The following is a 23,439-nucleotide window of genomic DNA, read 5'->3' on the forward strand; positions in this document are numbered from 1 at the left end:
GAATGACTATTATAAAGGGGTATGAGGAACTTCTGTGAGCAAAGGAAATATTCTATATCCTGATTATGATGGTAGATACAAGACTGTACACGTTTGTTGAAACACATCAAATCATATACTTAAATTGAAGAATTTTATTACATGTAAATTGTACCTCAATAAAGCTGATTTTAAAAAGTCATACAAACTTAATAAATATTTGTGATACCATATCACTTACCTGCATATGTTTCTTAGGAAAATCCTCATATTAACTATAAACTTGTATCTTTCTCACAGTCTATTTCTAAGCTCTCTCAACCCATTTCTTAAGAGGAGATTTATATTTATAGTGCCTCCCCTTCACAGGTAAGTGGAGGGGGAAGGAGGGCAGAGCAATCTACACTCATGGCTACACATGCCTCACCCTTTACCTATGTAGTGATGTCTCCCTTTTTATCGGGGTTCCGGTACTTCTATGAGGAATTCTTTTAGCTGAAGTGTCAGTATATGAATGTCAAAGGCTAAAATAAAAATATATTCTCTCATCTTTTAGTAAAAATAGAGAACTAGAAAGAAATATCCCCCACTTTTTGTAAATAAATTATTACACACGTGTATGGATCTTTTTATATACCCATCAAGTAGAATCAAAAAAGATCTTAGATTTTGATTTTCCTACATCCATAAACTACTGTTGGGTATTCAGGAAAAAGTGGCTCTGTCTAACAGATCCCAAATTTTCGAGTCCTGGTTGATAACAACCCAAAGGCAGTTTCACTAAGTACACCAGCAGATTTTATGTATGACATACCACACTCATATTCTATGGTACAATGTTCATGGGCTAAGTGGGAGATTGCTGGCAGGTCTACTTACTTCAACCATTCCTTGATGGGGTCAAGAGAGGCAACAGGAATGGCATTGATCATTGTCACTTTCTTGCTGTAGTCCTTGTAGACGATTACCATGTCAAAGTTCTTCAGGTGAAACTGGACTCGCTCAAAGTGAATCAGCTCCACTTCATCCAACGTCACCACAAAAGGTGGCTGTCAGGAAAGAACAGGATTATTTTCATAAAAATACTTCCCACAAAGCACTAGCATTTTCAAACACTTTCAGGATCTAAAAATCACTACACAAAGGATAACTAAACTGTTTTTTGTTTGTTTTTGGGGGCAAAGACTAAATACGAGATACCAAGAAGCCCCAGTGAAAGGATCTGCAAGATCAAAATCTTTCCTCAAGGAGAATACATTTAAGGAAATTATGTAAAGAAACTATCTTTAAAAACTAAAGAGACTTTTAAAGAATCATTTGTTCAGTAAGTTTTATACCTAAGATAAGTATCAAAAATGAAAATCCAAAGCAATAAGGACCTAGTTTTCAAAATGTCTACCCTCTTGCTTTCTTTTCTCTAACACTTGTTTTCCTAAAAAGAGGTCAGAAATACTCACCCACTCTGTAGCATTTACCAGCGCACTACTAGTGGGCTGGAGGAGGCAGGTACTCCTATAGGGAGCGCCATTGAATCTGAAAGACAGCAAGAAACTCACCTAAGATGGGGCTCATTGCAAGAGAAACTGCTGCTGCCACAACAGGCTTCTTTCCTTTTCCCATTCCAAACACAACTCCAGCATGCTTGCTGGAAACTCATTTCCAGAGGGAGCCTCTCAGTCTTAAGCCATTCACCCCAGCCCTTAAACATTTCCAAGAAGGAATGGATGTCCATAGGAAAAAGGACATGATATGTCATGTTAAATTATTATTAAAGGAAGAATAACTAATTTTTCTAAAGGCCGAAAAGAGGAGATACATTACCCCAAGTCCCTAAAAGGCACTTCAAATTCCAGTTCCTCCTTAGTTAGAGCCTCTACTTTCTCAATGAAATTTTTAAAGGCTGTTTTCAGTTTGTGCCTCATTTCTCGTTCCATCTGCAGAAGAAAAAATTACGAATTAACTACAGTTATCACTTGTTAATAGTAATCCCTTCAAAACGCATGAAGTGCTTTTGTAGTCCTTAATTCTGGTAACTATGATACTAGCACAGATACTTTATTACAGGTCACCATAACATTAACTGTAGAGCTGAGCCTGCAACTTAAGTCTAATCCATAAGCCATAGCACTACACCATGCCAGCAGATACTTGAGAAAGTTCTGCAGATAGTTTCAGGTGTTGTTTATAAAATATAACAATTACTGAACTCAGATCTGGACTGCATCCTACCTCACTCCCCTGCAAAACCAAATTTCACCTGCTCAGCATAGAGGTCATCTCGGTCATGCATATGCTGATGTTTCCCCAAGTCTGTGGTGATCTCCCCCACTTCTGTGTAGAACTGCACATCTGTGTGCCGCTTCTTCCCAAACATGATGGCATTCTGAGGGCACAAAGCAGAAAGAACAAGAAAGAAGTCAGAAGACTTCTTCCACAAAGAAGTCTACACAACAGACAAGCAAGATAACAACAAAACATGAAAATATTAAAACATCTACACTGGAAACCACAGCATTTATGTAAAAACAGTTAAACCATCCCTGGTGTCATCATCAATAATGACATCTGGGAATATGAAAGAGTATAAATTTTTAAAAGATTATGTTGGTAATAAATTGTCTAAAGAAAAATTTTCAGAAACAGGAATTTGGAGAAGACCTTATACGTTTTGGAGGTCATTATATATCACACCAAAGGAACAAACACGCTTAGCACCTTCTAGATGTCAGGCACTGTGGACTTTATAAGCATTATTTGATTCAATCCTCCTGATGATCTTATGCAATAGGTGATATTTTTCATCACTATTTCAAGGGAAAGAGGGAGATAGAAAGATCTTGCCCAAGAGCTCACAGCTAGCTGATAAAAAGATATACCTTGAGGTGAAAGTGCAAGACAATAATCATTTCCCCATCACACGGCTGGAACAAAGCATGCTTGATGTTATTGTATAGAATATCCACTTTGTCTCCTCGGACAGACGTGAAGCGAAAACCTGCGGGGGGGAAGAAAGGAAGCAGCTAAGTATCAAGGAACATCATCAGGTTAGGCCAGAAGGTACTGAATCTTTTCTGGCTGATTTGAACAGGGTCAGAGGAAATGCCAATAAGGTACAGAGCTTTCCTTTCCTTCTGGCCACACAGCGATGTCAAAGTAGATTCCTCCAAGCACTTCCTTGTCCTACTATATTATCTGATCTGTCATTCCTACAAATGTGCCCCTGAAGACAAAGCCCAGGCACATGAGACATCATCCATACCATTGACATGGGCCTCCAGTGAGCCTTGCATCCTCTTTTGGGCAATATTCGGGCGAATGTACAGATCTTTCAGTTTGGGATTACTCCGGTTTAGATTGATCACCAGTGAGTCTTGTTTCACGATGCCCTAAACAGAATGAAAATCAATGTGAATTTTCACGTTATCTTTCCATGTCCCCAAAACCCACATGTGTCCTTTTGCACGAAGGTGCTTTGTTGGTGTTCAGGTTCACCTCTTTCTCTTTTTCTTCTGCTTCCCGAGTCTTGTAACGCTTCTGCACTTCTTTTATAATTCGGAAAGCATTCTGAAGGTTCAAGGCTGGTACTGTCTGTTCTCCAGGTGCCTTCATATTTGAAGCTCGGTATGTACTGCAGAAAAGGGGAAGCACTTATGTGAGTTTCTTTATTACGCCAGGTAACCTGAACCCATTATTATGTTTTATAACTGGTTTAATTATCTTTTAGGAGAAAAAGGTACTACTGACTGGTGAAACAATGTCTGGAAAACTGAAAAAACCTCCCTTTCTTCTCTCTTAAACAGAGAATATTATAAATGACTAATCCATTGGGTGGGGGAAACACACATATATTTCAAATCCAGCATAAACTTCCCCAAATTATCCTATTCCACCTCAAGAATGAATAGACTCCAATGTGGCACACATTTGAGATTTTATCACCAAATATGTATATAGTGAGGATAAAATATCTTCACAAGGATTTAAATTAGGTTCCATCCTCAAAACAGTACGAAGTTAGCAAGGTGAACCTAATCAAGTGCCACTGAGGAAGGTGCTGCCATTCACTAGAATGGGGGAGAACACAGCACAGAGAACGAAATGTTTCCGAGGGTAGCACTTCTGCCAACAGGCATTTGGGGATGGTTGTTTTCCTGGGAACTCACATTTCCTTGACAAAAGTGGCTTCTGGGTTAGGAAAGATGTTGCCTTCATTCCTGCCCAGAGCACTGCCTGGGCAATAGAAGTTGATTCGCAAGTAAGTATAATCTCCTTCCACAGACATACTTATATTCTGTTCAAAGAAAGGAAAAGCATTAGCAAAATAAACAGATTTCTTTCCTAGATAAAGATCAGTAGCTATAGAGATGCTAAAATTAAGTTAGTAGTTACAAGCTGCTAAACCTAGCTTGTAATCCTTAATCTAAAACTAATAAACTACATATTTAGCCTATTTTTTTATATGACCAAATGTGTGTTTCCAAAAGAATCACTGAGTTCTCAAAGTTCTTTCTCTGTGCCACATTTATGAAAAAAGGTTAAAAAATTCTCAAAGTTCAAAGAGAAACAGGCAAATTATGTTTCTAGACTAGATCATTTAACTTTCTCCAAAGTGCAAACTGGAAAGGAAGAAAAATGACAGCAGGAGATTAGGGATGGGGGAAAGTCAGTAATGCGAGAAAGGTAGCATCAGAAGGAGCAGAATGTGAGAGACAATGCAGAAAAGACAGTCATCTATGATAAGCAGGAGAGTCATCTATTTTAAGACACTGTTTGGATGGAGCTTGATTCAAAGTTAGTACCTTTATTGTGGCAATGTGAAAAGGCGTCGCAATGCCAAACACAGGCATTATTACAGTCTCATATTTCTTATCAATGTAGATCTTCATTTCCCGAATATGTGGTTCCTTAGGCATCAAAGACGGGTTTTTATAGGACACATTAGATTTACGAGCTCTGGAGTGGGAATAAGATGTTTTTGAGAAATTTCTGCACAACACATATAACCCTAAAACAATCTTACTACTCCATGCAAACTCTTACTTCTGAATCTGCTGTTCCCCTTTCTGTTCAGTCAATCGCCTCTTTGCTTCCTCATTGAGTTGAGCTGCCAGTTCTTTTTGATGTGCTCTTCGCTTTTCTTCTGCAGTCATCTCATTCTGGAGAAGGGAAAACCCAAGTTATCAAAACCTGTGAACCATCAAAGTAATACAGTAAACTTAATACAGTAAACTTACTCGTGTTCTTTCTGTAAGTAACGCTGCTCGGGAACCTCTTCCCAACAGGTCCTCAGCCTCATCTTTCTCCTCTTCCTCTTCTTCCTCATCCTCATTCTATGGGGGAAAAAAAATCATAATCAGAAATTCAGGTCTTAATTATTTTAGCCAATATTGTTTATCTTCTTCACTGTATCAAACTTCCTATACCACTCATTTATCTTCTTCCTACCTTTAGAAAAATCCCCACGTTCTTCACTTTCTTCTTCACAGAAGTGAGAATGGTAGCCGGGCCATCCTGGAATACAAGTAGGAAGTTAGACATCTGTAAGAGCATTTAAGTGAAACACTTTCACTTTCAAACCCAGTAAATAGCTGGGCCATGCTTTGAACCTTCTGGTACTAAAAAATCTTTGACAACAAATAAAACCAGTTATCTTCTGAAACACACATCAGGAACTACAATTTGGGAGGCAACGCTGGGATCATGATTAAGAATACAGGCTTGATTTGAAACCTGGCTCAAGCACTTTCCAGCTCTGTGACATCAGACAAGTTACTTATACTTCTGTGCCTCAGTTTCTTTATCTGCATACTTGGATAAGAATATTTACTTCACAGGGTTATTATAAGGATTCAATGAATTAATGCATAAACATGCTTAGCTTATAATAAGAGCACTTAAATATTTGCTATTATTAAGAATCAGTTCCTGCTAAGTGAAAGAAACCGGTCACAAAAAGACCCCAAATATCCAGAAAAGGCAAATCCTTAGAGATAGAAAGTCAGTGCCTAGGCCTGAGGGGGAAGTGGGGAGTGACTGCTAATGCACACAGGGTTTCTGAGGTGATGAAAATGTTCTAAAGTTAGACTGTGGTGATAGTTGCATAACTGTGAATATACTAAAAATCACTAAATTGTACACTTTAATTGTATAGTATGTAAACTGTAGCTCAATAAAGCCATTACTAAAAAAAAATCAGTTCCATTATCAGAATCAGTTCCTGACATTATCATAATCGAAGTTCAAGCCACAATGTAATAAAGGGTTTGGCTTAAACAATCTCTATCCCTAGCTGTATTAGGCTATCATAGGGATCTCTCCTTCCCCTTAGCTAGCATTTAACAAATATAAAAACAAAAAACCCACATAAAATAGACAAGTAATAAACAAGAGTAAATAAGGATTTACTATGTAGCACAGGGAACTATATGCAGTATCTTATAATAATTTGTAATGGAAAATAATCTGAAAAAAATATATAACTGAATACTTTGCTGTACATCTGATACTAACATAATATTATAAATCAACTATACTTCAATTAAAAAAAAGGAGGGGGGAACCAAAGGGTAAAAATGCGCTTCCAAAGTCAGTTCATGACCACTCAAAGTGGAAGAAGCAATACATACCTCATCCACAAGCACTGTGTCACCAATGAATAGGGCATAGGTTTTCTCTTCTGGTTTCTTCCCTTCCTTGTTAGTCAGGTCTGAGAATCCCAAATTGATGCTGAAAACCATTCCTAAAAGAGCAAAACAGGAATGAGTCAATGACTGTGAAAGGATGGAGAAGTGTGATTTTATACAGAATAGAGGGAGACAAAGCAAAAAGAAAAGTTTCAAAAAAGTTATTTTTCTATTGCATGCATGTAAAACTCACCTTTCTTCAGTTTGTACTGATTTTTACTATTAATTACTAAAGAGCCTTCACGGAATTCAATGCCCATTCCAAACCTAAAAAAGGAATGAAGAGAAACTTTAGCGATAGGCTAAAAGATCTCTAACCTGAGTCAAGTACAATATATCCTATTTCAATTTTCAAGATAAGGCAAGCAAACATGCTGAGTGATTTGCCCCTGATGATCAGTCAGTTAAAGAAGATCTGAGGACAGTCTTTGGGTTAATATGTTGAAAATGACTTTCTAATTAAGTACTGCATATAACACTTATTATATTTAGTAGAATGTGATAACTGGCTTCATTAAGTCACCTAGGCCAAGACTTGGTATAGGTCAATATATTTCCTCTTGTCCATCAGAGAAGGACAGAAATAAACTATATACCCCAACTAGCTTCCATCTAAGGAGACTGCCTAGAGCTTTTGTTTCTCAAATGTCTTTGGTTCTGTAAGATGTTATTAGGTATTTCTAGGTGTTCAGTGGTCAAATACATTTGAGAAACACTGGATAAAATAAAAATTGAAAAAAGAATTTAAATAGTAGGATATCTCAGAGTACTTAATTTGCAAATATGAGCTGAGGTGTTCTAAGAAAGGAAATATAGTATGTAATGTCTCCTCACATTTGTAATTTAAGGCTGGAACACTACTGGCATCTACTACATTGGTCTGGAAAAATCTCCACCCTATCCCTGGGAGTAGAACTCAAGCATTTCTCACATTCTCTGATAACACAATGTGTCTGGCACACAGTTAAGTTTAATAGTCCATAAATATTGGTTGAATCATCTAAGAATATTCTGCCTGACTGCCAGTCACGAAAATTGACTCAGAGTGACAGTGTATATCATAGCATCTTACCCAAGGTTTTTGGTAATTCTGTTCAGCAGCTCTGGCTTCTGCTTTTTAACCACATCCATGACAGCATTATATACATCACATATCTTCACACCTAATGAGACAGACAGGGGACATTAAAGCATCTTTCAGAAAAAAAAAAGCCCCAAATCACATTTTTTTAATCAACATTTTTTTCACCTATTAAGTCCACTAAGGACTTCCCTGGTGGCGCAGTGGTTAAGAATCCGCCTGTCAATCCAGGGGACACGGGTTCCAGCCCTGGTCTGGGAAGATCCCACATGCCACGGAGCAACTAAGCCCATGCGCCACAACTACTGAATCTGCACTCTAGAGCCCGTAAGCCACAACTACTGAAGCCCACGCGCCTAGAGCCCGTGCTCTGCAACAAGAGAAGCCACTGCAGTGAGAAGCCCCCACACTGCAACGAAGAGTAGCCCCCACTTGCTGCAATTAGAGGAAGCCTGCGTGCAGCAACAAAGACCCAATGCAGCCATAAATAAACAAATAGATAGATAGAGAGATAAATAAATAAATAAATATTTCATAAAGCAGGGTTTCTCAAAGCATAAAATAAGGAATACAGTTGCAGGAGTGGTAGGACTTAGAAATGTGCATTTTAAAAAACAATCTGCCTGGTCATTCTTTAATTACACTGTTTTTTAGAATCACTCCAGTGGGACTGTGGAACCCCAGTTGGTTTCATTGAAATAATTCAAGAGTTGATAAAAGGTATCACATTAAACTTATTATACATTTTGAAAAACACGACTACTAAATGGGTGAATTACTGCTGGAAGAACTCTGGACTTAATTTTTCAGGGTCTAGGATATGAATACATATTTCAAGCCAGATATGGTAGCCTCAGAGGGGTTTTTATTATTAAACTACCTAGGACTGTGATCTCTAATTGGATTTCTCAAGATCGACTTGAGGTATCATGGGGGAATGGTGCCTGGAAGCTCTGCAAAACATGAGCGGGCTTACGAAGTAGTTTGAAGGTGGTAAACATGAAGGCCCATTTAGCCATCGGGGAGTGAAAAGTCTCAAGGCAAAGGAGTGTCAAGTGCTTTGCTCTTGAGGTAGGCAGCTGCTTGCTTAGCAGGGCTGCTATTAGATCTCTCAAACTAAGATTCCGGGTATCCATTCAATATAGGATTAATATTACACAGCCTGCTGGGAGAGATACTACTTCTCAGAAGTTTCTCAAGAAAAGTAATAAGGCCAGAGTATTTTATGAAGATCTGGACACAGAGGCCTAACCAGTCAGAGGTTTTTTTAAACAACAGTATAAAACCACAATAACCACCCATGCATAAAAGTACACTGAGGAACTAAATGCTAGGATGACTGGAGGTTAGTAAAATCTAATTCTATTTACAGTACAAGAGCCTCAGGGATAAACACGCCCATAAATGCTACATTTTTGTTACATGATTTTTAAACCTTATCTAAGGCACCTTACCATGTCTTAGTTCCTTTAGCAGCTCCTCTTGAAGCTGAAGCAAAAAGTTGTAATTTTCTTGAACCTCCTGAGAAGGATCAACCATCAAAGTGCGAACAAGGTTGGAGCAGTAAGATTTGAAGCGAATACCCATGGCACAGGTAATGGCCCCAAAATGCATGTGATTCTTGTCACTAGAGACCAAAGGAAGAAAGCATTTCATTACACAAACTAGTGAAGTCCTTAGTATCACTAACACACACATCTGTAATCACTACCTTTCCCTGCTATATCCCAAAGATGAAGCGGAAAAATGACCTAAACTTTTTTTTAAAAGAACAAATCAGTTTATAAATGCTCTGGAGTAACTTTAATGGCCAAAGCTTTTAGGATAAAAATTCAGTAAAAAGTTGTTGTATCCTAAGTATGTAAAACATATACTGAATTTTATTCATTATAACCTAACAGCATGATGGTAAGGCATCACCTTTCCACCAGTCCACTATGAAATCACCATGAATTAATCCTTTCCAACCAACCAGGACACACAGCATTCTTTACAGTATTTTAATTTTTATTTTATTTACTTATTTATTTTAAAACCTATGGTTATAACATCATTGCATGTATGTATGTATGGATGGATTTATTTATTTATTGGTTGCATTGTGTCTTAGTTGCGGCATGCTGGATCTTTGTTGAGGCATGTGGGATCTTTTGTTGTGGCACAGGCTCTTTGCTGTGGCGCATGAGCTTCTCTCTAGTTGTGGTGTGCGGGTTTTTCTCTCTCTAGTTGGGGCGCATGGGCTCCATCCAGGGTGTGTGGGCTCTGTAGCTGTGGCGCACGGAGTCCAGAGCACTGGGCTCTGTAGTTGCAGCACTCCAGCTCTTTCATTGAGGCGCGCGAGCTCAGTAGCTGTAGTGCGTGGGCTTAGTTGCCCCGCGGCTTGTGGGATCTTAGTTCCCCAACCAGGGATTGAACCCACATCACCTGCATTGGAAGGCAGATTCTTTACCACTGGACCACCAGAGAAGTCCCCTCTTTACAGTATTTTTTAAAAATCAGAAGGGGAATTACATTACGATATATCTAATAAGATTTTTTTCAACATTTTGCATTTTTCTCGGCATTTTAAATCATCTGGAAAATGCTTACAATCAAATACTCAAGTAAGAAATGAGTAACTGTGAAATAAAATAAAAATATGCATAGAATAAGACAAGAAGATAATGTAAAAAGCAGGCTAATGATTATTCTTTCTCCTCCTACTTTTTTTTTTTTTAATAAATTCATTTTATTTATTTATTTGGCTGCGTTGGGTCTTCGTTTCTGTGTGAGGGCTTTCTCTGGTTGCAGCGAGCAGGGGCCACTCTTCATCGCGGTGCGCGGGCCTCTCACTGTCGCGGCCTCTCCTGTTGCAGAGCACAGGCTCCAGATGCACAGGCTCAGTAGCTGTGGCTCATGGGCCCAGTTGCTCCGCGGCATGTGGGATCTTCCCAGACCAGGGCTTGAACCCGTGTCCCCTGCATTGGCAGGCAGATTCTCAACCACTGTGCCACCAGGGAAGCCCCTCCTCCTACTTTTTTGAATTCCAGAATGAGTCCAAGAAAAAAAACAGGCCAAAGGCTGAAGTGCTCTGGTTGTTGTTATATTTTGAAATTCTCCTACTTACCTCACCACACTGAACTTGAGGTTATAGTTGCCACCACTCTGAATGATAGGAGGGTAACACATTTCCACAGTAGAAGGGTCTGCCCCGGCTAGGTATTTTTTCTCTTCTATGGCCTTTTCCACAGACTCAGCCAGTTTGCTGTGTCGAACTTTCTGTAAGTATATCCAGAAATAAAACAATACTTACTAGAGAGTGGCAGAGGGGTGTTGGGTTTTTGGATATCACCATTTGAAGATAACATATATCCTGATATCATATAGGATGCTATAGAAGTCTTACGAAGTGGTTTATGCACCACTTAACATACTGGTGTACATGTAAAGCAAATTTAGAGAATATGTGGAATTCACAGCTATTCAAGGAATTCTCAAGTGAAATACTGGGTAACCTCCAGAAACTACAGTGCAGGTTTATAGTTATTTTGAAAGAGAGCTGGCACAATTACACACCAACTTATGTATCAAAGGAAGGCGAACACACACCAAAAAACGCCGCATGGGAGAGACTTACTTCTGCTTCATTAAAACAGTAAAAAGACGCCCCCCTCTCTTTTCACCTCATCTGCATCGACTATTTCCATGACTCTTTCCTTGAAGAATTTGTTGAAGACCTCAGAGGTGATGCTGGCTGCTTTCTTCATTAGATTGAGCTCTCCATCCTCCTTTACAGCAATGGTATAGGCCACAACTGCACTGATGTCTATCTGCAATCAAAGCGATAAACAGTTTCTAACATGCAGATATGGAATTGCTAAAGAAATATCTCTCCCCCAAGTCAAATATTATCAGTGATGATATCTGGTTATTTAACAGCAAACTACTCATCAGCAGTCTGCAGAATATCTAAATCTCCTCTTCTTGGATTGAATAAACATCTGAAAGAGCTCTTTACCAGGTCACTGGTGTATTCTAAGAGGCATTAAACTAATGTATCATTTAAAATGTAAATATAAATGCCTCTCTCTTGAGGTTTCCATAAAGGCTGAAGGAAGGCAGACAGGAAAGAAAAGAAAAAAACAAAATTTTTTTTGGACAAGAGATTTTCCTCAGTTTCCCTCTGAAGTACCTGAACTCTCTCCTGAATGCCTCATTCCTAACTGGAAAGAAAACTGCCTTACTGCTCAGCCGAAGGGAATGAAAAATGGAAATGTGAATGAATATATAGCTTTCCCAAAACAAATTCTCTGCATTATCTGTTATGGAAGCTCCTCACAATTTTTTCTTCTCAACTCTCAATGTGCCTATTTCCAAGAGTATTCTTACTTTGTCAAAGCCCTCTTTGTTGAGGCAGTCATTCCAGCTCTTCATGAACTCTCCTGGGAATTTGTCTTTGCTGAACACGCCAATCTTCTTGCCATTCTTGCTTTCTTTAATGGCTTCAATCATTTTATCAAAGCTGCTCTTATTACTTTCATTCTATCAGTGCCACAGGGAAGAAAAGGGGTTCAATTTCAGAATTAGACATCTATGTTCTACTAGTACTAGGCAGAGAATATTCTAAACTACAGAAAGAATAAATTCTATTTCCCCTTCTACTACCTACTTCTTTAGGGCAGACTATAACACACCAAAAGGTAACGCAAAATTTCTTTCAATATCTTTATATGCTTAAGTGAAGTACCATATAAGCGGAGAAGGCTATTCTTTTTCTTCAGGAACAGCTAAGAAACTCAAATACAAAGGTGAACAACATTTTGAGAAGAAATCTTCTCAGAAGAGAAGTGGGCAGTATAACAAAAAAGAGTACATTTGATAAAAACTGGAAATGAGGTATGCCTCATTTTCCTTAAGGATATTTAAAAGCTATTTGTTCTAATTAAGGCACTCAGATTAAAACAAACAAGTTGACAGTGTCAAGAATGGATAAAGTTAGTGTTCACCAGAATTTCATAACCCATTTGTCTTACTGCAGAACTGACAGGACTACTGAACTCTTTTCTTCCTGACTAACAAATGACAGTCAGCTAAATCTTCCCCTGTATTTTTTAAATTCCTAGAAGGCTTTTCTGTTTATCACTTTTAAACATTCTTTCACATTTATGACACCTTCTTTATTAGTTCTGACCTTTTCTCGTATGAGCAGTGTGATGGCAGGGGCTCCATTAGCATTCTCATTGCCCTTAGTGTTAGCAATCTGTTTCAAGAACTCCACTTTTTTCTTGCTGGCCATAAAGATGATTTTGTCATCACAGAAGACCATGATAGTATCAGTTAGTTCATAACCAAAGAGCCATGTCTATGGGAAAAGACAACGGTGTGTACAGATACAAAAAAATTAATGTACTTACACAGAAATATTTATAAATTAAGGTATCTGTAATTAACTTCCAAATAATCGTGGAATGGGGAACCTGGATGTAGATTCAAATGAAATGAGATTGGTCAGGAGTTGACAATTTATTGGATAATGGGTACACAGGAGGAGTTCAATGTATTCTTTTATCTACTTTTATTTGTTTGAAACATTCCATAATAAAGACCATCAAATCGTTTGGATAATTTGTGTTTTATAGGAAGTATATTACTGTTTAGTAGGACAGAAATGCATAAAACAAGAGACAGAGAAGCACCTCAGGGAACTGTGCATTCTAGCTCCCCAAAGATTGTTAGTTGCCTACCAATTACTCATATCTTCTCTCTCAAAGAGACTCATGACCTTTAGCTGGGCAAAATGCTCAGCACAAAGACCCTATTTCCCAACCTTTCTTGCAGCTAAGCATGACCATTAGATTAAATTTGGGCCATTAAGTTATAAGTAGAAGTATTCTGTGGGACTTCAAGAAAGTCTCTTTAAAAAAGGAGGGAGGGTCTCCCATTTTATTCCCTCTCTCCATTCTTTTTGCTCAGAATGCAGATATAAGGGTGAAGCTGCAGCAAATTTTGCAAAATGAGCACAAGGGCTATACTCTATGGATGGCAGAGTAGAGACCGGGAAAAAACCTGGGTCCCTGAAGACTATCTAAGAGAAAAAGAAATATTCTTTTTAACCCACTGTTATTTAGATTTTTCTGTTATTTAAAGTTAAATCCATCCTAATTTATACACTTCTCTTCCTTTTTCCTTATGTTCTAAATCAGTGCTGTTCACTGAACTTTTTGTGACAGAAATATTCTGAATGTCCTCTGTCTAACATGATAGCCACTACTGAGTACTTGAGACTTAGGACTGAGAAGTTAAAACTTTAATGTGGCTAGTGGCTACGATATTGAACAGTCTGGTAGCTAATTCAATGACTCTCAGGGCTAAACACAGCTGTAAATTTCTCACCTGTAACGCAGTTGATTTGGCATAAACGATTTCTTCATCAACACCCACTGATACAACAATGGCATCAACATTGGCATACTCATCTTCTCCTTTCTGAAAAGTAGAGTAATTTGTTCATTTTCTCTCACACTAGCAAAATAGGAATACAAACTTCAGTATTTACCCAAGATATGTGTAATTTTTTCCTAACAGAAATTCTAAGTTTAAGGTACATGTTTGCCTGGCAACCTCACAGCCATCACTTACTCTATTTTTATTTGTTTGTTTGTTTTTTTGCGGTACGCGGGCCTCTCACTGTTGTGGCCTCTCCCGTTGCGGAGCACAGGCTTCGGACGCACAGGCTCAGCGGCCATGGCTCACGGGCCTAGCCGCTCCGCGGCATGTGGGATCTTCCCAGACCGGGGCACGAACCCGTGTCCCCTGCACTGGCAGGCGGACTCTCAACCACTGTGCCACCAGGGAAACCCTACTCTATTTTTAAAACAGCTTTCTGAGACAGAATTCACATACAATTCACCCACTTTAAGTGTACTGTTCAGTGGTTTTCTGTGTATTTAGTTATGCAGCTATCACAAATTTTAGAACATTTTCATCCTCCCCCAAAAAACCCATTAGCAATAATTATCCATCTCCCCCCAGCCCTAGGCAACCACTAATCTCATTTGTCCCTAAGGGTTTGTCTATTCTGGGCATTTCATATAAATGGAATCATAATATGTGGCGTTTGTGTCTGGCTTCTTTCACTTAACATGCTTTCAAGGTTCATCTATGTTGTAGTATGTATCATACCACATCCCTTTTTATTGCTGAGTAACATTCAATTATGTGGATATACCACATTATATCCATTCATCAATTGTTTGATATATGGGTTGTTTCCATCTTTTGGCTACTATGAATAATGCTGCTATAAACATTCACGGAAGTTTCTGTGTGCACGTATTTCTCTTGAGTATATAGCTAGGTGAGGGATTGCTCGTTATATGGTAACTCTATGTTTAACTTTTTTTTTCTTTTTTTTTTTTTTGCGGTATGCGGGCCTCTCACTGTTGTGGCCTCTCCTGTTGCGGAGCACAGGCTCCGGAAGCGCAGGCTCAGCGGCCATGGCTCACGGGCCCAGCCACCGCGCGGCATGTGGGATCCTCCCGGACCGGGGCATGAACCCATGTCCCCTGCATCGGCAGGCGGACTCTCAACCACTGCGCCACCAGGGAAGCCCTAAGTTTAACTTTTTGAGGAAACACCAGACTGTCTTCTAAAGTGCCTGCACTATTTTACATTCCCAATAGTAACGTATGAGGGTTCCACTTTCTCCACATGCTGACCAACACTTGTTATCTTTTTTATTATTTTATTATTTATATAGCCACCCAATGGGTATGAAGCAGTATCTCACTGTAGTTTTGATTTGCATTTGCCTAATGGCTAATTATGTTGACTGAGTCCCCATTCACATGATTCCTGATGAGCTGTATACCCTTTCTGGAGAAGTGTGTATTCAGATCCTTCGCCCATTCTGTAACTGGGTTACTGCTTTATTACTAAGCTTTAAGAGTTATTTTTATGTTCTAGATATAAGTCTCTTACCAGATATGATCTGCATTATTTTCTCCCATTCAGTGGGTTTTCTTTCACTTTCGTAATGATGTTGTCCTTTGAAGCACAAAAGATTTTAATTTTAAAGAAGTCCAAATTCTTTTCTTGTGCTTTTGATGTCATATCTAAGGTGGCTTTGCCTAACGCAAGGACATGAAGATTTACCTATGCTTTCTTCGACAACAGTTTTATACTTTTAGCTCTTATATTAGATCTATGACTCATTTTTGAGTAAATTTTTGTGTATGGTGTGAGGAAGGGGCCTAACTTCATTATTTCGCATGCAGATAACCATTTGTTCCAGCACCAAGGCAGTGGCACCAAACTATGTTCTTCACTATCACACACTCATAGGAAACAAATCCAGTTTCACTAAAAAATGTCCTTGACACAGTAAAAATGATTAGTATTATGAAATCCTAACCCTTGAGTATATGTCTTTTTAATATTCTGTGTAAACAAATGGGAAGTACACACAAAGCATTTCTGTGTGCAAACTGAAGTATGATGGTTGTCTCAAGGAAAAGCACTTGTATAATTACTTGAGTAACAAACTGAACTAGCCATTTAAACAGAGTTGGGCATCTGGCATACATTTTCTTGAAAATGAATTAAGTGAGCCTATAACTTCAAGGAAAACAAATGACAAACATGTTGTCAATGATGAAATTCGAGTTTTCAAGCAAAAATCAAAATTTTGACAAACTTGTACCCACCATTGTGAACTTGACAGCTTCTCTACTTACTCAAGACTTTTCTGATATCGGTGGTGATATTAACATACACGATTCTCCAATATCATAAAATGAAATGTGTACATTTACCAGATCTGTACAACTGAGGGAACCAATATTTTCCAAATAAGCAACGCTTGTTACAAAATCATCCATGGGTAAAGGATCAAAGGTGCAAGACAGACCCATAACTTGAGTATGAAAAGTTCACTGCTGTGGTTTTAGATTCCACATTACAACTAACTTTCAAGAGATTACCACTTCCAGACTTTTAGTGTAATAACAAAGAATATCCATAATTATCTGAAAAGGTTATTAAAATTTCTCCCTTTTCCAGCTTCATGTATGTTTGAAGCTAAATTTCTTTAGGTACTTGATACAACCCATACAAAGAAATGCTTTGTGGGGACCTGAATAATTTAAGAATGTAAAGGGGTCCTGATATCAAAGAGTTTGAGAACCACTGTGTTATGATTCCTACAACATATATTAACACTAACTCTGGCATCAAATATTCTCTCCTCCCCCAAATTTTGCTACATGCATTCCAACTATGGGATTTTGTGGCACTAGAATTACTAGTACCTTGATAACCTCCCAAAATTAGCAACAGGTATTCCCTTATATTTAATGCTTATGTGTTCTGGCTACTGACATATATTTCCTAAACATCTGTCTACAAAAAACACCACTGAAACTAACCAAAAAGTCCCTTTTAGTATTTTTTGATACTTGAAATCTTGGTTGAGTCAAAATTTTTTAGCAAAAAAAACACGTACGAAAATTCAAAATACACAGTAATAAATTTTTTAGAAGTATATGAAGAGGGACTTCCCTGGTGGCACAGTGGTTAAGAATCCTCCTGCCAGTGCAGGGGACACAGGTTCAATTCCCGGTCTGAGAAGATCCCACATGCCGCGGAGCAACTAAGCCCGTGCACTACAACTACTGAAGCCCATGCGCCTAGAGTCCGTGCTCTGCAACGAGAGAAGCCACCGCAATGAGAAGCCCAGGCACCGAAATAAAGAGTAGCCCCCGCTCGCCTCAACTAGAGAAAGCCCGCGCGCAGCAACAAAGACCCAACGCAGCCGAAAAGAAAAAAAGATATATGCACCCCAATGTCCATTGCAGCATTATTTACAATAGCCATGATATGGAAGCAACCTAAGTGTCCATCAACAGATGAATGGATAAAGATGTGGGGCGTACGTGTACACAAACACACAAACACACACACACACACGAATATTTCACTCAGCCATAAAAAAGAATGAAATTTTTCCATCTCCAACAACATGGATGGACTTAGAAGGTATTATGCTTAGGGGAAAAATTCAGAGAAATAAAAATACTGTATGATACAACATATGCGAAAGCTAAAAAATAAACTAGTGACTATAATGAAACAGACTCACAGATATTGAAAACAAACTAGTGGTTACCAGTGGGGAGGGACAAAATAGGGGTAAGCGGTTAAGACGTGCAAACTACTATGTATAAAATAAACAAACTATAAGGACATATTGTATAGCACAGGGAATACAGCCGATCTTTTATAACTATAAATGGAATAATATAACCTTTAAAAATATAACCTAAAAAAAACTACAATTTAATAATATCAATTGTGCTTACATTATCTTTATTTTTTAACAGCAATTTTTTATTTTTTGGTAAGTGACACAATTGTCCACTTACAGTGATATAAAGTATGTTCTCTGGATGTATTAAGATTAAAGAATTTTTTGGAAGATGAAAAGACGACAGAGAGTGGCAAATGACTAAGTGCCTGACAAGCATTCTCAGCCGGAAGATATTGATGTTAAGTGTGCGTATCTCATAGAGCCCTAATGGGCTCAGGGCTCGGGAGGCACCAAGTATTAGAGAAGGGGAAAGGGACATATTGAACACGGATAAGTTCAGAGCTAAGAACAGAAGGTCTGGTCAGCAAGCTTAAGTCCCCAGTTCTCGGAAGCCCTGAGACAACTCCTAATCCTTCCTCAAAGAGACTTAATTTATTCTCTGGAGAAAGGAGCTCAAAAAGGCTCTAGATACTAGGCCCAGCAGAAGGCAAGTACTAAATGCTGAGAAACTAAATGAAAATCTGTTTTCTGAATGACAACAACTGCCCCAAAGACAAGAATCAGAGGACTTTTCTTTGAGCATCACTGAATTCAGAGAAAATACTTCAGATACTGTCAGTATCTGGGGGTTCTCCATGGAACAAGCTAACCTATTCACTCTATCGTAACCCCTCTCTACTAGTTGAGAGACCCTATTCAAGCAGAGCTTCCCACCAGTTTCTTATTACCTTATTCTTAATACAAATGGGTAGCCAAGTCTCATTTTGATTTTTGTGAAGTGTCCTTCAAGTAAGAGGGAAAGCAAAGAAATCCAGAGGAAACAGGCATGGCCGAGGACAGAAAATAAAAATCAAATAAAACATCCCCTATAAGAGAAATAAATATAGTACATCCATGAAACGAGAAAAGAATAGGGGACAAAAAAGAACTTAGAAAAAAAAATTCAATAAAAAGTGGTAAAATAAAGTTAAGAAACAGTATCTGCAAGTAGAAGATAAAGAGACAGGAAATGAAATGGAAAGATAATAAATTTAAGCCAAAAGGTCTAAACCTTACCAAATCGGAATTTCAGGGGGAAAATAAACCAGATCACTGAGGAAACGGGGAGAAAATGATCAATGAATGCAAAATTCCAGCACTGACGGATGTGAGTCTTGAGACTAAAATGGCCCCCCACTTCCCAACTCAATGCAAAGAGGGTGGGGGGGGGGAAGACTCATACCAGGGCAGTGAAATTTCAAAACACAAGGAATAAAGAGATGTTTTACAGAGAACAATAGGCCACATATATTGGAACAGGAAATAGAATCACATCAGCCTTCTTCTCAAATGTAAGACTGAAAGCTTGAAGGCTGACAAATAGCTTCAAAATTCTGGGCAGAACTCTCAGAGATTTTCAATCTTGAATTTTATACCCACTGAACTATATTATTAACCAAAAGTGGAGACAGAATAAAACTTTTTAAGACACATAAGGGCTCAAGAAACATCTATTCTCTGTATTCTTTCCTAAGAAGTTCTTAGAGAAATGCTCTAACAAAACAAAGGAAAAAAAAATCAAGACATGGACTGTAGGATACAGGGGACACTGGAAAGTTCCAAGTTTCAACAGGCCTAGAGAGCAACCCGTACAGATAGAGCAGAATAATGTAAGGCTGAGTGGGTGGGTGGGTGGGTGTTGGCGGTATTTAAAAAACAAACACAGAATTAACAAAATATCTGATGAGTGTGAAAATTTTAGAATAAAAAATTGATGAGATTATGACAGATCTGCAGGAAAAAAATTAGGGCTAGAGACATTTAAAAGAGGAGAGAAATTGAAGTAATCATTAATGCCATGAAAAATGAAAAACTGCAGAGAAAAGGAGAAGTAATTAATTGTATTCTACTGCTTCGCCCAGCAGTGAAAATAGTTGCATGAGCATAACAATGTAAACTGACTGAGTTTACTAAAACTTTTTGGGGAAAAAAACTTATCAAGAGGGATGGATATGTGATAAAGCAAGTATGATAAAATATTAATTGTGTAAACTAGGTGGGGGTACATGGGTTCTTACTGGAAATTTCTTTTATCTTTCTGTATGTTGAAATTTTTCATAACTGTGTCAAGAAGAAAATTTACAGGAAGTGTCAGGAGGCAGGGAAGCTGGAATGAATATGATGGTATAAGACAGTTAAATTTCAATCCTAATCTATCAAAACAAAAGTTAATATCTACAACTGATAAATCAAGAAATAGCAGTATATAGATATTACTTCAAAATATGAAAGAAAGTGAAGAACTGGAAAGTGGGTGCTTCTGGGGCAGGTGACTGTTTTTTGTTAAGGCCGTTAGAACTATTTGGTTTTTTAAAACCTATGTATGGGGCTTCCCTGGTGGCGCAGTGGTTGAGAGTCCACCTGCCGATGCAGGGGACACGGGTTCGTGCCCCGGTCCGGAAAAATCCCACATGCCGTGGAGCGGCTGGGCCCGTAAGCCATGGCCGCTGGGCCTGTGCGTCCGGAGCCTGTGCTCTGCAATGGGAGAGGCCACAGCAGTGAGAGGCCCGTGTACCCGCCCCCCACCCACCCCCCAAAAAAAGAAAACCTATGTATGTATTACTTGATTAAAACTGATTTTTTAAAGTGCAAGGTAAATAATGTAAGTGCTAAGGAATCGGCAAAAATTGTGAAGGTGGTATTGGAATGATAAAAAGTTGGGGAAATACTGCAGCAGAGGAACAACTATCTTCCTTTGAACCAAAGGGGTACTGTGTTAAAACACGAAACATTTTTGAAGTCTCTAGTTATAGCTAAGACACCGATCTAATTCATCACCCAAACTGAGACAATTTTGAGAATAAAAAAGTATGCCATTAATTACATATGTACAACAGGTGAACAGTTTCAGGAAAGGCAGGACTTATGATCACCCTGAGTACAGTCTCTATAAAAATCTCTTCAAACCAAGAAAGGAATGCATGAGAGTTCAGAAATCAAGTTACCATCATTCACTGAGTGCCTACTACACGCCAGGCACTGCACTTGGTAACAGTGATAAAAAATAAATAAAAATTTGAGTAAGCAAGAATAAATGAATCTTAACCTGCCCAGGCATTTACTTCCATCTAGCCTTCCTCTTCACTCAAGAAACCAAGAAACTTCACTCAAGAAACCTTTCTCTAGCTCACGCCAGAGATAAATGAGCCATAATGAACTGAGATGGGTAGAAGCAAACCGTTACCTGTTGAAAGTAGTATGGAAATTGCCCATATTTTAAAGAACCTTCCTAAGCCACAAAAGATTACTGCCTAGTCTTAGAGAGCAATCCAGAACAAGAAACTTGTCCACAACAAAAATCAGCAAAGAGCCAGAAATTGCCACTCAAGAGAAACACTGACACTATAGGTTATTAGTTTTCTCCACAGGCACAAACTTCCTTTTTGAGGCCGGAGCCACTCACTCCTCAGTCCTGACCAGTAGTGCAGCACCATATGAATGAATGCAATGGATCAGCATTCCTTTTGAAAACAGCTGCTATTCTGATTTTTTAGGAACTCTTTTGGGTTAAAAGGCAGATGACTGAAGTCAAGGTTCACACACACAGCAGGATGTCCTAATAGGTAGGTCTCAAATGAGTTATAGGTGTGCATGGATACAGTATTCCCTCAGCTCTCAAAGCAGCTGGGACCCCAGGATGGTGGGTAACCTACCCCCCTTGTACCCTATGCAGTAGTAATTCTATCACTTGGTTAAAAACAATCACAATCATGAAAAGGCTGGGAAGCCCTGAATAAGAAGACAGAGGAGAAGCCCCCAGCTGATGCTCATGATCCAACACCATCACCTGGGGTTCTCTAAAGCAGAACAGACAGGTGCTGCAAACCCTTTCCGCTCGGAGCAGTTCTCATTTAAAAAAATGACAGGCGGGCTTCCCTGGTGGCGCAGTGGTTAAGAATCCTCCTGCCAATGCAGTGGACAAGGGTTCAAGCCCTGGTCCGGGCAGATCCCACATGCCGCGGAGCAACTAAGCCCGTGCGCCCCAACTACTGAGCCTGCGCTCTAGAGCCCGAGCCACAACTACTGAAGCCTGCACGCCTAAAGCCCATGCTCCGCAACAAGAGAAGCCAGTGCGATGAGAAGCCCGCGCACCACAACGAAGAGTAGCCCCCGCTCGCTGCAACTAGGGAAAGCACGCAGGCAGCAAGGAAGACCCATCGCAGCCAAAAATAAATTAAATTAATTAATTAATTTTAAAAAAATGAGAGGCAGGACTAGACTAGACTCAAACATCCAGAAAGAGTCACAAATAATAAGTTTTAGTCACTACGGAGGTCTCCTGTTTCATTTCTGGCTGAGCCCATTTTCTTATCCTTAAAATGACACTATTTACTCAGGTATAACGTTTAATACTTTAGAAATTTCTACTCAAACAGAAATGTGTGATACTGCAACTGTCTGGGGGATGTAAGTCATGAAAATTGTGATTAAGAGATACCTCTTAGTTACAATAGCCTCACAAAATGTACCTTAGCCAAACTCAACTTGCATAGATGAGATTAGGAAACACATTAGCTCCTACTCTTTTAAAAAAAGAAAAAGAAAAAAAAAAGATTGGTAGCCTTTTGGTGCTCTATAACTCTAGGTAGTTGAAGAGCGTTGGAGCTACCACAAGCATCCACACAGTTCTGAGAGATTAATGCTTAAGGGTATCTAAAACTTAAAAGTGGGTGTGGGGACTCTGCTGGTGGTGCAGTGGTTAACAACCCGCCTGCCAATGCAGGGGACACGGGTTCGAGCCCTGATCCGGGAAGATCCCACAAGCCGCGGAGCAACTAAGCCTGTGCGCCACAACTACTGAAGCCTGCACGCCTAGAGCCTGCGCTCTGCAACAAGAGAAGCCACTGCAATGAGAAGCCCTTGCACCGCAACCAAGAGTAGCCCCCCCTTCCCGCAACTAGAGAACGCCTGCACGCAGCAACAAAAACCCAAAGCAGTCAAATAAATAAATAATAATTAAAAGTGGGTGTGGAGCCCAAACTAATCTTTTAGTTAATTTTTGTCGTAACAGATTTCTTTGCAGATGGGAGCTGACAACACAAGGCTTGGAATTCATATAGTTAACTTCTAGTTATTCTCATTTCAATGCCAGTTTTCTTATTCAAAAAAAAAAATTGTGTAGAAAAACAAACATAGCTTGCACCTGTACATTTCACTATTTTCCTGCTGCAGCTAAGAGGATAAGCAACCAGAACTTATCCCAGAAAACTATGATCTTTGGTTAAGCAGATCAGAATCAAAGTACTGCAACCTGGAACGACAATGCATAAAGAAATTCTACAGGTGGGTTCTAGGCATAGTTGTTAAAATTTAGTTATAAAAAAGCAGAAAGTCTTTTTAAATAAGATTTTTCATAATGATACACCACAAAT

General features: G+C 39.0%; 1 protein-coding gene across 1 annotated transcript in view; it reads right to left on the reverse strand.

Moving 5' to 3' along the window:
* The window catches only part of SUPT16H (SPT16 homolog, facilitates chromatin remodeling subunit), a 31,930-nt gene that overhangs the window by 6,616 nt on the left and 1,875 nt on the right, over nt 1-23,439 (reverse strand). The window contains exons 2-22 of the mRNA XM_030844182.3: nt 14,116-14,208; nt 12,914-13,084; nt 12,112-12,264; nt 11,406-11,552; nt 10,850-11,001; nt 9,198-9,370; nt 7,735-7,825; nt 6,856-6,929; nt 6,606-6,718; nt 5,425-5,490; nt 5,214-5,309; nt 5,020-5,135; nt 4,779-4,932; nt 4,143-4,270; nt 3,472-3,607; nt 3,239-3,365; nt 2,856-2,974; nt 2,237-2,362; nt 1,801-1,913; nt 1,437-1,512; nt 859-1,028 (exon numbers count right to left, since the gene is read on the reverse strand). Of these exons, the coding sequence (XP_030700042.1) occupies nt 859-1,028; nt 1,437-1,512; nt 1,801-1,913; nt 2,237-2,362; nt 2,856-2,974; nt 3,239-3,365; nt 3,472-3,607; nt 4,143-4,270; nt 4,779-4,932; nt 5,020-5,135; nt 5,214-5,309; nt 5,425-5,490; nt 6,606-6,718; nt 6,856-6,929; nt 7,735-7,825; nt 9,198-9,370; nt 10,850-11,001; nt 11,406-11,552; nt 12,112-12,264; nt 12,914-13,084; nt 14,116-14,208 (2,594 nt within the window). The remainder of the gene's footprint in view (nt 1-858; nt 1,029-1,436; nt 1,513-1,800; nt 1,914-2,236; nt 2,363-2,855; nt 2,975-3,238; nt 3,366-3,471; nt 3,608-4,142; nt 4,271-4,778; nt 4,933-5,019; nt 5,136-5,213; nt 5,310-5,424; nt 5,491-6,605; nt 6,719-6,855; nt 6,930-7,734; nt 7,826-9,197; nt 9,371-10,849; nt 11,002-11,405; nt 11,553-12,111; nt 12,265-12,913; nt 13,085-14,115; nt 14,209-23,439) is intronic.

This window comes from Globicephala melas, chromosome 2 (assembly GCF_963455315.2).
Source record: "Globicephala melas chromosome 2, mGloMel1.2, whole genome shotgun sequence".
Taxonomy (NCBI): Eukaryota; Metazoa; Chordata; class Mammalia; order Artiodactyla; family Delphinidae; genus Globicephala; species Globicephala melas.